Source organism: Egretta garzetta, unplaced genomic scaffold (assembly GCF_000687185.1).
Source record: "Egretta garzetta isolate BGI_Z169 unplaced genomic scaffold, ASM68718v1 scaffold117, whole genome shotgun sequence".
Taxonomy (NCBI): domain Eukaryota; kingdom Metazoa; phylum Chordata; class Aves; order Pelecaniformes; family Ardeidae; genus Egretta; species Egretta garzetta.
This window is the reverse complement of record NW_009260479.1, coordinates 3,749,754-3,763,274: the sequence shown is the minus strand read 5'-3', so window position 1 is coordinate 3,763,274 and position 13,521 is coordinate 3,749,754. Positions and strand designations below refer to the sequence as shown.

At 41.5% G+C, this 13,521-nt stretch overlaps 1 protein-coding gene across 1 annotated transcript in view; it reads left to right on the top strand.

Moving 5' to 3' along the window:
* Nucleotides 1–13,521, top strand: part of RHEB (Ras homolog, mTORC1 binding) — a 41,361-nt gene that overhangs the window by 12,030 nt on the left and 15,810 nt on the right. Inside the window, exon 2 of the mRNA XM_009644104.2 lies at nt 6,964–7,035. Within this exon, the coding sequence (XP_009642399.1) occupies nt 6,964–7,035 (72 nt within the window). The remainder of the gene's footprint in view (nt 1–6,963; nt 7,036–13,521) is intronic.

Below are 13,521 nucleotides of genomic sequence, written 5' to 3'. Positions count from 1 at the left end.
TAAACTGAAACATTAGGGTCTTTAAGCTTAATAAGCTTCCCTTTAGAAGCCCAGTATATCAAGTAGTACTGCCTAACTTTTAGTTTAGGAATACATTTGCTAATTAGGCTAGCAGACGTGCCTGATAAGTTGCCTCTGAATTTCTACAGCCACCTGAAATATTTCAGGCATAGTGCTGTGGGGAGGAAGGTGGGAGGGAGCTGTAGGGATGCACAGTTTCTGCAGGAAGCCTGAAGGGAATACGGAGGATGGTATTTATCAAAAGCAAATATTGGTTGCCTGTCTTGGATGTGAATGTCTGGATTTCCTGCGTAGTTAGGATCCTGAGCCCAGGATGCAGTCTCCCTGACCGTCTTGGATGCAGCCGTCTATGCATGCACATCATAGCCGGGTGAGGTGCATGCCACAGAAGTCTTCTGGATTTCGTTAAGCCTTGTAACAACTTTTCCACCTTTGACAACTGATAGTAAACACATGGAATTAAAATTGGTTTACCTTGTTAAAAGGAAAATATCAGGCAAACTGTGGCACACGCTTTTCTGCCAGCAAGGCTAACAAGCCAGAGGTAACTGGGCTCTGCACTAAAATAAAACATTTTTTCTGACAATCCTTTGCTGACTTAAATGGAGACAAAATGGAGACCTGGAAGTTGGAACTAAGCTGTTGCAGCAAAACAACAGAATTCTTCTGTATGTACTTGCCTGAATGTCTAACGCATTGCAAGAAAGTGCAAGTGAACGTTGAGGGGTGAGCACTGCAGCAGGATGGAGCAAGCTTGCTGTTACGTATCAGAATAAAACACATGCGCTCTTCTTGCTTTCCCTGCAGAAAATACAATCCAGAGAGCATCATTAGGATTTCTTGGTTTGTGTTTTGAAGGCTTATTGCTGCCAACCTTGCAAGGTCCTGCAAATATGCTTGTGAGTTTGACCGATTGCTTTGAAATCTGAAGAAAATGAAGGAAGCCATCTGACTTCCTTTCTAAATGACTGCCTCTCAGATTTCTTCTGGCTTGCAGAGGAATACCTTTGATAAACCACAAGAAGATTGTGCAATGCAGAGGGAAGGGAAACAAGCATGTGTCCTCTTCTCCCTGCAGGCTTGTGTTCTTGGTTTATGGACCGTCATGTGAACCTCCTCATCTGCAGCAGGAGTGGTTCTTGCTACAATACCTTGCCTTAGACGGTCATATAGATTTCCTTATCTCCTAGTACAAAAATAGATCAGGAGAAGGCAGGAAACAGTTGTAGCAGTGGGATAGAGTGACATAGAAGTTGAAAAAGAGCTTGTGTTGTCCTCAAACGCTGATCTGCTCTTCGGTTTGTCTTCAAGTCTCTTCTGTTCTTGAGGTTCCCTACTACCAAAAGATGTCTCTTTGAGGTCCTTGGACTTTTCACTCTTACGTGATTCTAAGAGCAGATCCTTTAGTCTGTCCTTCAGAAAGCTCAGACAGGACTTTGAGAGAGGATAAATGCCACCACTCTCTGTGTTGCAAATCGAGCATGAGTATCATATGAGCAAGTGCACCAGTTGAGCTCTGTGTGTCAGCAAGGGTCTTCTCTGTAAGCATCAGAAAATATTTTTTTTTTTTAATCCTGGTATCATAATGTTGATGACTCAAGGAAATCACTACAAAATGGATAGAACTACAGCTCAAAGTAGATGTTTTTAAGTGATAATTCCTTATAATTAAAAGTCTAATAGTAGAATTAAGTTGCATCTGAGTAAAACATAAACTGTGCTTTGTACCACTGTCTCCAGAGGTTTAGAAACAGAATTCTTTATTGACCCAGATGTATCATTTTTGTAGTCATTAGAATGATTCACCGAACTACATAGCAGTGGACGGCAAAATAGCAACTACATAGCCATAATTAGTACCTGGGGGAAAAAAATCTTAATTAACCATAGAAAGTTGCTAATGGCGAAGCCTGAGATGAATGATAAGCTAGTGATGGGTTCTGAGATCATCTGCTATCTCATGAAAAGATTTTTATCGTAGAGTGAGGCTATAATTCTCTTTGCTACCCAGCTAAATCTCCATCTGCTCCAAGAACTTGTCCTGTCCCTTTCTGTGCTCTGAGGACGAATCCCCGCTGTGGAAATGCTGGTATCTCCATTTTGTGTATCTTGGTATCCTGAATTAAAGAAGATAAAGATCTCAGCGTTCAAGTTAAATCGAAACTTTCAGTATGAAAACCTAATCTCTGTGAAGTGTAGCAAGAGTGTTTATGGTTGAACTTGATGATCTTAAAGGTCTTTTCCAACCAAATGATGCTCTAAGTTGAGCATAGCTGTGCGTGAGATACTGAAAGCTGGGTACACAGTGAGTCTTGCTTAATTTGATATGACTGACAGCATTTCGTTATGAAATGTCTTGAACCCCTTTGTGACAAATCCTAAACTGGTTTGTTCTGTAGGTAAGACTGAGTAGATCTATGTAGAGACTAACTTAGGTAAGATGCTAGGCTTGTGGTAGGAGTGGATTAGATGCTGCCAGCTGTTAAGTATTTAATAATTAAGCGAAGTACATAAGCAGACATTTTAATGGAAAAAGATGGGTTAAAGAAACTCTGCATCTAAAATTCGGATAGAACGGAGAATTGCAGCTCTTCAGTAGTTGTTGGTTTTGACCCCGTCAAGCTGTTTACTGATTGCTTGTGCAGATGATTTCGTGTATTGAGAAATTCTTCCTGTTGAGGTAAAGGGCACAGTGCTGCCAGCGGCTGTCGTGGTGCGATGCCACATTAGAGGGCAGCTGCAGAATCGCGCTTGCACAATGCCTTGCTTGTGGAGCTGTTGTTTGACTTGCTCGCTGGCCGGTTGCATCATTTCTATCTCCTGGGTTTGGGGGGAAGTTGGCTGCAGATGAGAATTTCATCTGGGCTTTCCCTCTGCCTGTTGCAAGGAGAATAAGGATGTGGGATGGGGACGGCGGGCAGGCGGTGGTGCACCCAAGAGAGGGCATGGCCCCTCCCGGGGGGGGGGGGCAGCTGTTCACGAGCCCACCCGTGCTCAGTTACTCAGCCTCTTGGTAAACTGCCTAGTTTAAAGCTTGAATTTTAAGGCTAGATTAAATACCACAGCTCTTGTCCAAGAAGTAAAAGGATGAGTAAAAACTCAGTTTGGCAGTTGTTTTGCCTTGACAGTTGCAATGGCATTTGAAACTGATGTGCTATGACTGCACCAGTCAGTGTCTATGGGACCTTCCGCTTCATGTAGCCTATTGTATGAACAGAAGTACAACAGCTTTATTTTTTGAAATGCCTTTCTGTCTGAAAACCTGTCCCTCTTCTGTTTTGACTGTGGAAAACTTTTTTATTTTTTTTTTACCACTCCCACATAATATCATAAATAACAAATGGTGTATGCAAATACCCTTTGGGTACTTCTGGACAACTTGAGTTGAGCTTTCAGCCACCTGGGACTTGTACTCTAAACACTTGTAAAACCCATTCCTCCCAACACTTACCTTCTGTCCTGTTCCTCTGGGGAGAGGGAGAGTCAGTAAATTTGGAGGATTTGCTTACAACTCCTCCACCACAGAGTATCTGGTGCTTTGGGTTGCCATAGCAAGTATGGCTGGAGGAGTCATCTTGTTGCCTTCCCTGGTGTTGCCCTGACTTGATTCATTTATTTCTTCATAGTCATTTTGAGCTCTCTGGTTCTGAACAGTCAAAAGGTTAACCCATCATCTTCTCCAGTAAGATTTTGCAAATGCTTTTTCATCTTAAAATCACAGGTCTCCACCAGTTTTGTGAACCCCTTCCGGCAGGGTTTGCCTTGCTTCTGCTCATGATGCTTCTCCTTTTGGTCTCAACAGAGGTTTATTTTCCTAAAACTTGAGGACAGTGGATACAGTAAAAGTACCAGCGTGGAGGATGGTACGAGGAAAAGCTTAGCAAACTAAAAAAAAAAAACGATTTGGCATTTGTTCCAAATGAGGGCATACCAGAGCTGAGCCTTTTTTGAGGAGTGCACCCTTGAGTCATCATTGAATCAAATCTTTGCTACTGGTATCAGGCGCTCTCGGCGTTTTAGGCTGAAGCGTGCACATGTAGACTGCAGGGTCTCCCCGCGTCCTCCTCCCTGCGGTGCTCCGAGATGGCGTTAGCGCAGCAGTAAACGCAGCTGCGTGCAGTTCCTTGGCCCCTGCCTCACGGATGTTCTGTTTATGTTGTAATTCTCTCTGAAAAGGTTGCCCGATCTTTCTGGGGAAAGAGGTGATAGGAGCTAAACTGTCAACTTAATTTTCCGCTCTGTCCATGAGCATAGGTCAACGGCCTGGAATAAAACCTGTGAGACAAAGTTCAAGCCAAGCTGTTGTTTACATGGTCCTGCGTGCTTCTTGGGCATGGGCTGAGACAAGGCAGTGGGGTGTTAATGACAGAGGTTTTAAATTAGGTTTTAAATTTCTTGTGTTCCCTTTGGAAGCCTTGCTTTGGTGGGATACTGTTGCATGAGCTTCTCCCGAGGGGGTACGTGGCTGAATCCAAGACTGGAGAGCATCCCTGTGGCTCATCTAGGAAAGCAGGCATCCTCTTGTGATCACAAACACATCATTACTGGAAGGCTTGTTAAAAAGCTTGGAGGAATTTCGGAGGAGAGTGTTGGAACGCTGGTTTTGTCTGTTTTTGTTTCCGCCTCTTTCGCTGTTAGGAGGAAAGCAGTAATTAATACAGCTGGATGTTAACTGCAGCATTTTCTGTTGGCTCCCACTTCTTTCTAGTACTCGGTTTCCAGACTTAGCACAGGCAGATGGTAGCAGTCAAGTCTTTCCTCCCAGGAAGGATCCTAAACAAACTGAAAAATGTTTGGTGATGATCTGAGCTTAACTTAGTTCTTCTTATCTTGAAGATACGTAGCAGCCTAACATAGGAATAGTGAACTTTGTTTTAAAATGGAGTGCTTAATGTGCTGGAATCTGGAAGCATGAACTCTGGGTAGCAACTTCACAGGCTTACAGCTGAAGAAGAAACGGCTTGAAAGTTCATTCACTCTCTAAATGGCATCTGAAATAGTTTCAGAAAGTTGCTGGGATGCATAGGCTCAGTTCTAAGTCTGTCCCTATTAGGATGATTTCAGATGTGCGTGGTTGCTTCTCCCCCCCCCTTCTCCTTGCTAGGGCAACAGCTTAAATGCAGTGCTCTCTGTAAACTCATGCACAGTGAGCATGACCCCTTCAGTTGTGCTGTTAGATGTATCAGAAAATGGTATCTAAGAACTTGATTTGAGGGAAAAGCAACTCCTACAAGGTTGGAGTTGTGTTGCTGGTTTTGTCTTTTGGGGGGGGTTGTCTGGGGTTTTTAGCATTGTATCTTGAATAAACTGGCATGATTGACAGGGGTCAGCAAAGGGATGAGTATGGCAGAGCTGGGTAGTGATGTTAAAATAAACCAAGCAGTGAGTCGATGGAGGTTACAGCTGTTGGGAAATCCCCCAGTGATGATGCTTGTGTAACATTCTCTTCCTCCTGGAGGAATAAATCCTGGAAGTGTTGCAGTTAATGAAGGAGTTGACTGCATATGTAATTACAAATATTAAGCCAAACTTGCCTTGCATCCCTCTGTACTTTGTCCGACTTGCAGTTTTTTAGAATGCCTTTAACAAAATGACTTGCTAAGTTGCTGGTGATAATAAAAAGTCAAATGTGAACAAGTCGAGAGCCTTGTATGATGAAGAAAGAATGGGGGGGTTGGAATTGTAAAACTTTTTTTTTTTTTTTAATATCTCCTGAAGGAATGCTTAGGAAAGAACTTTTTCTACAGCAAAGTATAAACATAGCATGGTCTAAGCACTGCCAGTGGGCAATCTTTGTCCAAAGCAATTAATTCTTGAAAACAGTTTTAGTATAAACTAGTTCATCCACAACATTGGTTACTTATGATGTCATTGAAATGCTTCCAGTGAGTAAGATGGTCTTGAGTCTAAATTTTAACTTGAGGTCATATTTTGTTTGTGCTTCTTGCCGATGAGAAGAGTATAAAGGAACATGAAGAATATGTTCATGTCCAAAAGCAGCTAATGCCCTTGGCAATCTTTATGAGAGTGTATTTGTCCAGTAAACATAATGTAATAGGATCTAGTAGATTCTCAAATGCAGACGATGTGCTGTAATGGAAATTGTGTTAAGACTTCAGTAATGCTTTGAAAAGTCTTTAGTCGCAGAGCTTTAAAGGTGCTTTTTATGGTCGATGTATGCGATTCACTTTTACCATCTTGTAAAATCTTTCAAGACTAGATTAGTTTTCATTTTTTCAATCTGCTGTTAAATGCAGCAGTTTGCGTTACTCTCTATTGGGGTATGTATGGTCAGCATAACTGAAGTTGGGAACGTTTTCTGCAAAAGTAGCAGTTAAATTGCTTTCAAAAGAAGAAAATCCAGTGATGCCCTCTCAATCGCTATGCTTAAAATACAGCATCCGCAGGTCTGTTGTAGGAGGGTTAATAGAAGAGTAGCATATATTGATCTCAAGAATTTTGAGATTATCTATTTGTCATGGGACAGATGTTCAATCCCCTAGACAACCAGATTTGGCTAATTCCATTGAAGTTCCTAGTTTCCTGTGCAATGACAAAATTATTTCTTGTTTTCCTTGCTTCTCGACAGAAAAACGTTCCAAGTATAGCAGTCTGTTAAATTTAGTTTTATGTGGATTGGGCACTGCTACTTTTAGATTTGTTTTAAACTGGAGGAGGTGCTTAGATTATGCTATGTTGAAACAAAAGCAGAACACGTGCTGAGTAGCTCTTGCACTACTTTTTATGTGTTCAGGAGACCCAGTTACTAGGAATAGACACTTAATTTAAAAATAGGTCAGTTGTCATGTATAGGTGTTTAAATGAACCATACAAAGCTCATATTGGCTCTTATAAAAACATTAGTGTATCTGTTAGTAAGTTTAAAGTGATAACAGCCTGAAGACTTGTTTCAATACAAACTATCTTTTCCTTGCTTTACAGGAAAATCTTCACTGACGATTCAGTTTGTGGAAGGACAGTTTGTTGATTCATATGATCCAACCATAGAGAACAGTAAGTAACAGAAAAGGTCTTCTTCTGTATCTAACTTCTATGAGAAGCCATTGTGGTTATAGATATTACTTATATGGGCATTTACACATTAACATTAAAGCTCATTAATTAACTGTTATGTTTTATTAATCTTTAAAACCAGTACTTACCAAGCTTACAGTATTGCAGCATGGAAATCACTGTGTGCATATTCCTCCAAACAGCTAAACTCTTTTAACACTAGATGAAGGAAAACCTAACCAATCTGGCTAAAATGCAGCTCCTTCTTGTATTGTATGTACGTTATTGGACATCTGCTTCCCCTAATACAGTCGGGGCACTTAAATTACGTATGTCATACCTATATGAAAATGTGCCACCATATACAAGTATTCCAAAGTCTCAGACATCTCATTTGTTCGGTAGATCCAGATGAACACAAAGCCAGCAGTACCAGTCAGGAGCAAATGACTACCTTAGAAGGTAGACATGCTCTGGCCATGACAACGTAATGGTCTTTTAACTTACTCATTTCCAACTGCTTGATAAACAAGCCTGGTATACAAACAGCTTGCTGCAAATACTGGGTAACGGACTTCTCAAATGTCTCTTTTCTCTTAGCCATTTTTTTAATATTAGTGCCTTTGTGAATAGCTAGCATAGCGAGTAAGTAAAGATACTAATACTGAAAATGCTGCCAAGAGCAACAAGTCACTCAAGAGGTGAGTTACCTGGTACTTGTTACAATCCAACCACCTCCTTCTGAGCTAGCAGTGGTCATGAAGTACTTGAGCAACTGTGGTGCTAGGCTGAGTAACTTGATCATATTGGCTCGCTTTAATCGTGGCAAATAAAACTTTGATATCATGATCGTAACCCTGGAATTCTTGTATTTTAATGACTTCTGAAATGCAGTAGTAGCACACGTTTTTACTGTTTCAAGCTTGTGCAGTAGGATCTTAAGCCTATGTGATACTCTGGAAGTTTGAATGAAGTAATCAGCAGAACAAGCTTTTGTGTATATATATATATATATATATGGTAATAATTACTGATCAGTAGCTATCAGGATATTTTACTCAGGATTATTTTACTGCTTAGAACTGAAATTCAAATGCTACTTTTTAAGAAGCTCTAAAATTTGCTTTAGCGAGTCTAGGTGATAATCTGAATTATGTTAGTCCTTGTATAGATGTCATTAATATTAACACTTTCCATCATCCCTTTTTACTTAGTTAGAATTATAAATAATGTTGCTGCTAACAAAATACTGAGGGTTAAGTTTCTGTATTTTAGATCTTAATATCAGTTGGGACAGGGTTTTCTCACTGTCTGTGCTGTATAAATGCAAATTATTTAAAGTAATCTTTTAGTTCTGTGCAGATATCTGGGAATGAATAAAGCTTGAGAGACATGGGGTCAAAATCTCTCCAAAATACTGAGCCCTGTTTCTTGGTTTAGGATTTTGACACCTTGGTACGAGGTTGGCTTGTTTCATCCTTTACAAGCTCTTGTCCTCCACAGAAACCTGTTGCCTGTAACTGCTGTTAGTAACCCCGTAGTTGTATGTCTCACACTGGTAGCGTTTTTATTAACTATACAAAAATACGCTCTGGATGAATTCTGCTCCTACTTGACTCTTGCAGTCTGCACTGCTTGCTTGATCTCGGTTCTAAACACTGAGCACATCATGGCCATGAAAACTTTGTTGGGCGGGAGCGTCTTGAAAAGGCTTAACTTTTCACTTGATTTCTTACTTGTCTGGAACACAAACAGCATTATTCATTTGGTGAAAGTCTTGTGATCTGGGGCATGGCTGGAGGAGTTTACTTTCTGAAAGGTAGAGAATTAGAGGGTCCTTCTTGCATGAGAACACATGAGAAGTAGGGATTGAAAACGGAAAGGATGTGCCCTGAGGTTCAAAACAGTAGGAAGTCTGTCCCATCCTTAAGCCCTCTAAGGCCTGACAGAGACAATGTTTTAAAAATGCTTCCGAGAAGAACAGAAGAGAGAATACTTTCAAACATATCACTAAAATTTATAATATATTGACGGTATCTTTTTTTAAGAAAGACATGTGAAACTGGTTTTGATGGGATTGGTATGAAATTATTCTTCTGACCTACATTCTTAATATTTTTAAAATGCTTTTTCTAAATATAAATCTTTGATCAATCCAGTCTTTTGACACTCCCAGCTGTATGTTTCTGATTCTGTGCAGGGTCATAAGACACAAAGTACGTAATAAACTTCTTTATTGTTTTCCTAGCTTGTAATTCTGGTTGACAATGCTGGCAAAGGGGGTTGAGAAGGCCAGATTCCTATACTAGGGGCAGCGTTGGGGAATGTTGCATTTTTCCAGTGCTTTATAGCAGGTTACAAAACCTTTTCAGTTTCATTTAGTGTCTCTAGTGTCACAAAACTTGGAAATTAATAAAATGCAGGCTAAAGAATAGTCTGGCCTTTGTGATTTCTGTTTTGTCTCCAGAAAAGTGTTACTGATAATTTTTTACAGTATTCTACCAGCGCCGATGAAAGGGTAGAAAGCTGCAGTACTGGTCATAGCTTAATCCTTATAATTTTTGTCTTCAAATAATTGAGGCTAAAGCACAAAAAATTGAGTCTAAAGGTAAATTTTATAGAAGACTAAGCTATGGTTAAGCTCTTACAGGAACAAGTTGCATAGCATATAAGCCTTGAACAGTAAGAATAAGACCTGATATTGTAGTAGCTTCGTATTTCCAGTGTAAAAATCTCTACCTTCTTTGGAAGTGGTAAAAGGAAAATAAGCTGCATCAGGTTTTACTTAGTGTTTGTTAAAAAAAGTCAACGCCACTTCTCTGCTGCTTTTCACCTTTTCCTTTGCTTATATTACATTTGAACTGGAAAAGTTAATTTAAGTTAACGAGCATGATGAATTTAGATGCTTCTACTAAATGTGTATCAGGAAGAGTAACTTGTAGCATTTTGTGGTGGCAGCAGCAGTGAGAGCTGATTGCTTAGTAAAATAGAATCTCCCTTTCTGCATGTCCCAGCAGGAGTGACACCATGATGAGTTGGCTGTTCTTGAGACAGACCCATTGAGAAACGAGTGAAACGATTACTTGCAGGAGTCTTGGAAAGAGAAAGAAGATCCTTGCAGAGCAGGAGTGTGTGAAGGGAGTCTGTGTGGGCACTGAGCGGGATGGGGCTCTGAATGCAGATTAGCTCAGATGAGACCAGAACAATTTAAAACTCAAAAATTTTACTGGAATAAAAGCTTGAATCTTCATTTGGAACTCAAAGCAAATAGGTCAGGCGGAATAGATAATGAAGATGTGTTCCCTCCACCCCCATCTTTGCAGGGATGTCTTTGGTTATCATTAATTCAGTGATTTTGTGTTGCAGAAAAGCTGATTTGACTGCTTGAGTCTCAAAAATGTTTCCTCCAGCTCCTCTGAGGCCTGCCTGGCTGCTTTCTGCTTTTCCTTGCAGTTTCGGAGAGGCTTCTAGCACTGTGCCATGCTCTCTGTCTTCCTTTCTCCCCCAAACAGGCTGAGTAGCTCCCTAAGGGAAGGAATGGTCTTCCCCCAAGGGCTTCTTACCTCCATCCCATGTTTTTTAATACAATTGGGAATATTAGAAAGGGGGAGGGGGCTCGAGGCACCCCAGTGGCTGTGGAGGGGATACCTATAGGTTTAGATGGGTCTTCTAGAAGCATCTTTAAGGCTAAAATTCTTCTGTGCGTGTCACGGCTGCTGCACTGCAAGGGTGCAGTATGCTGCTTCTTCCCAGGAGCTGCTGCGGAGCAGCCTTCACAAGGGGTGGAAATGATGCTTCTGAGAAACATCTAAAATAGCTCTGTTGCATTACATATCTCAGTGTTTTAAAAGATGTCCTGGCAGATCAGTGATGGGCATTGACTTTGGAATGAAGACAAGTAGAAAGGGATGCAGAAGGTAGTAACCAAGGAACCCTTAGGAGGGGTTTGTGTTTAGCTACCAGCCAGTAGCTCTGTGGGAATAATACTACACCGCTCTCACGCCTTTACTCAGTGGCAGTATTGATCTGAAAGTCTGCATTCGTATGTCTGGTACTGGTTTCTTATCCTAACGTCTTGTTTTTGCAGCAGCTGTCTCTTGACAGAGTTGCTTATGGAAATAATCTCATTCATACTAGTCTAATTGAAATATCCTTGATCTTACGGTAACGATGATCAGCAGCTGATGGAGTTGCAGCATAAGCTACGCTTCTGCTGAACTATAGCAGCATGCAGGGCTGCACTCTGCATGTAATTTTACCGGGATTTTCTCTTGACAGCAAAATGGCTCTGGTCCTTAGCAACACAGCTGTTGACTGCTGCACCCTGAACTGGTTGCGTAGATGGTTCACTACAGCACCAAATTCTCCAAGTTTCAGCAACGCATCAGAACCAGAAACAATTGTAGGTGGGGATTGCAGCTTTCTTCATATAGCTACACTCGAGTTGTGCGTTGCAGGCTTGTAAGCATGTCCTGTTCTGAGATCTGTGTGTCTTGTGGAGCTACAACAGGCTTTATCCATGCTTCATCTGATAAGCAGCGTTTTGCAGACGGTCACGTTACGACTGGGACTGCAGAGATTGTTCAGGTCTGCTGAAACCTGTCGTTGGGGCATCAGGAAGAGCCATACTGCGCTGTGATCTATTACCGGTTATTTGTCTTTGGTTTTGTTCATGGGCACAGCAGAAGGCAGCGTGTTCCAGGATGGTAGGTGATGGAATTGGAAGTGAAGACTCCCCCTGGATCAAGGGGACCTGTGGATCCCTAATCACACTTAACAGAGCTGGAGGTTTTTCCCAAGATGAAATTCTTACCAGGAATATTTTTAAGAAAAACTTCAGCAAAGGAATGGGAGTCATTAATTATGAGTGCATCAAAGCAGATTCGTGTTCTTGCAGTAGGCTGTTGCTAGTGCTACAAGCCTCTGCACTGAACTAGCAGTTCTCCTCACCCAGGCTGTGGTGACTCCTCCAGTGCTTCCCTTCCCCTGCCTCTGTCACACTCTTCCAGTACCGATGATGATGATGTCTCTGCTGGGTCTATTCTAGGCTTCTAGAATAGTCTGAAAAAGCTGCCATCTGTCTCTGTCCCTTTTTAAATATTAACTTCATGAGGCTCTTGGAGCTGCTTTGATTGCAGAGCGCTTTGATGTGTATGTGAAGTGTCAAGAGACCAGAGACTGTTACTTTTAATGTACCTGTTAATGCAGTACCTCTCCAGATAAGGCTGTTTTCCCTGATTTGAAGCAGTGATACTGTATATAGCAACGCTGCATGTTAACATCTGTTCAAACAAACGGTTACTTCTGTCCCCACCACGGTACTCACCCAAGGCAAAAAGCTATTTTAGATTCTTCCTTCATAACCCTAAAATTTTGTGCAGTGATGACAACAGCGTCCAAACAGTGACTTGATGGCAGGTCGCATGCACGTGTGCTACAGCAGCTTTCTTAGGGGATAGACAGGGTAAGGTAGGAGCTCTCTCTGAGTCTCCATTTCAAACTGCACTTGTCGGTATTGTAAGGGAAAAACTGTAGGTACGCTTTATGCTGTTTATTTAGATGCTCTGCGTTAGTTTGGCTTTGCTGTTTGAATTACTCCTTTTTTTAAAAAGGGTGCGTTGATTTACTAGGTGGGCTGAAACCTCCAGTTTCAGATATTTCAGCCCACTTACTCAAGATAATACTGACATTGTGGAGACTCGACAGGGCAACGAGCATTGGTGGGGAGGAGGAAAGTTGGCGAGCTTCAGCTTCTAGGAGACCCTGTACAAAATCCAGAAGGCGTAGGCAGGAGACTGCACAGCGGGGTCGAGAACATTCAACTTTGCAGCTTCGGGAAGCTGTTGGACAACTTAGAGCATGATGAACAGGTCACTGCAGTGTTAGCTCATTCCCTGCTCATCACTGCAATGAAAGATGAAGCTTCTTAGGACTGCTAGCGTTTGGGAAAACCATGTCAACCAGAGGACAACACAAACTTTACTTGGTATATCACTACTGTCTGGTAACTGTGTCTTGGGTGCAACACTAAGGCCAACGAGAAGCTCTGAAGCCAGGTTTGTGTGCTCAGGTTGGTACACATAGTGCTCAGTAGTACACGATTCCTACAAGAGCTGTGACACTGTTTGGTTTTGCAGTTGCAGAATACAAGCACTGAGTAAGATTCCTCAGCTCCAAGTGTGTTGGCATTTCATAAATCCAAGGAAGAGAGCAATGCTCATCGCTTTCAGGGACTGAATGTACTTCCTGACTGAGGACTAGATAGGCTGGTAGCAACACGATGAGCTTCTAGCTGCATTCTCGTTATGTAGGTTTAGTATATTCCTAGGTTAGGCTATGTGTGGTTCAGCCCTCAAAGAATTTATTTTTTTTAATCCAGATCGTTTACCTCATGGTATTTACATGTAGGAAATTGATTTTGCTAAACTACGTGGAAACCAAGGAAAATACTGTATAATAAGTTTAAAGTTAGCTTTGATGCTATTT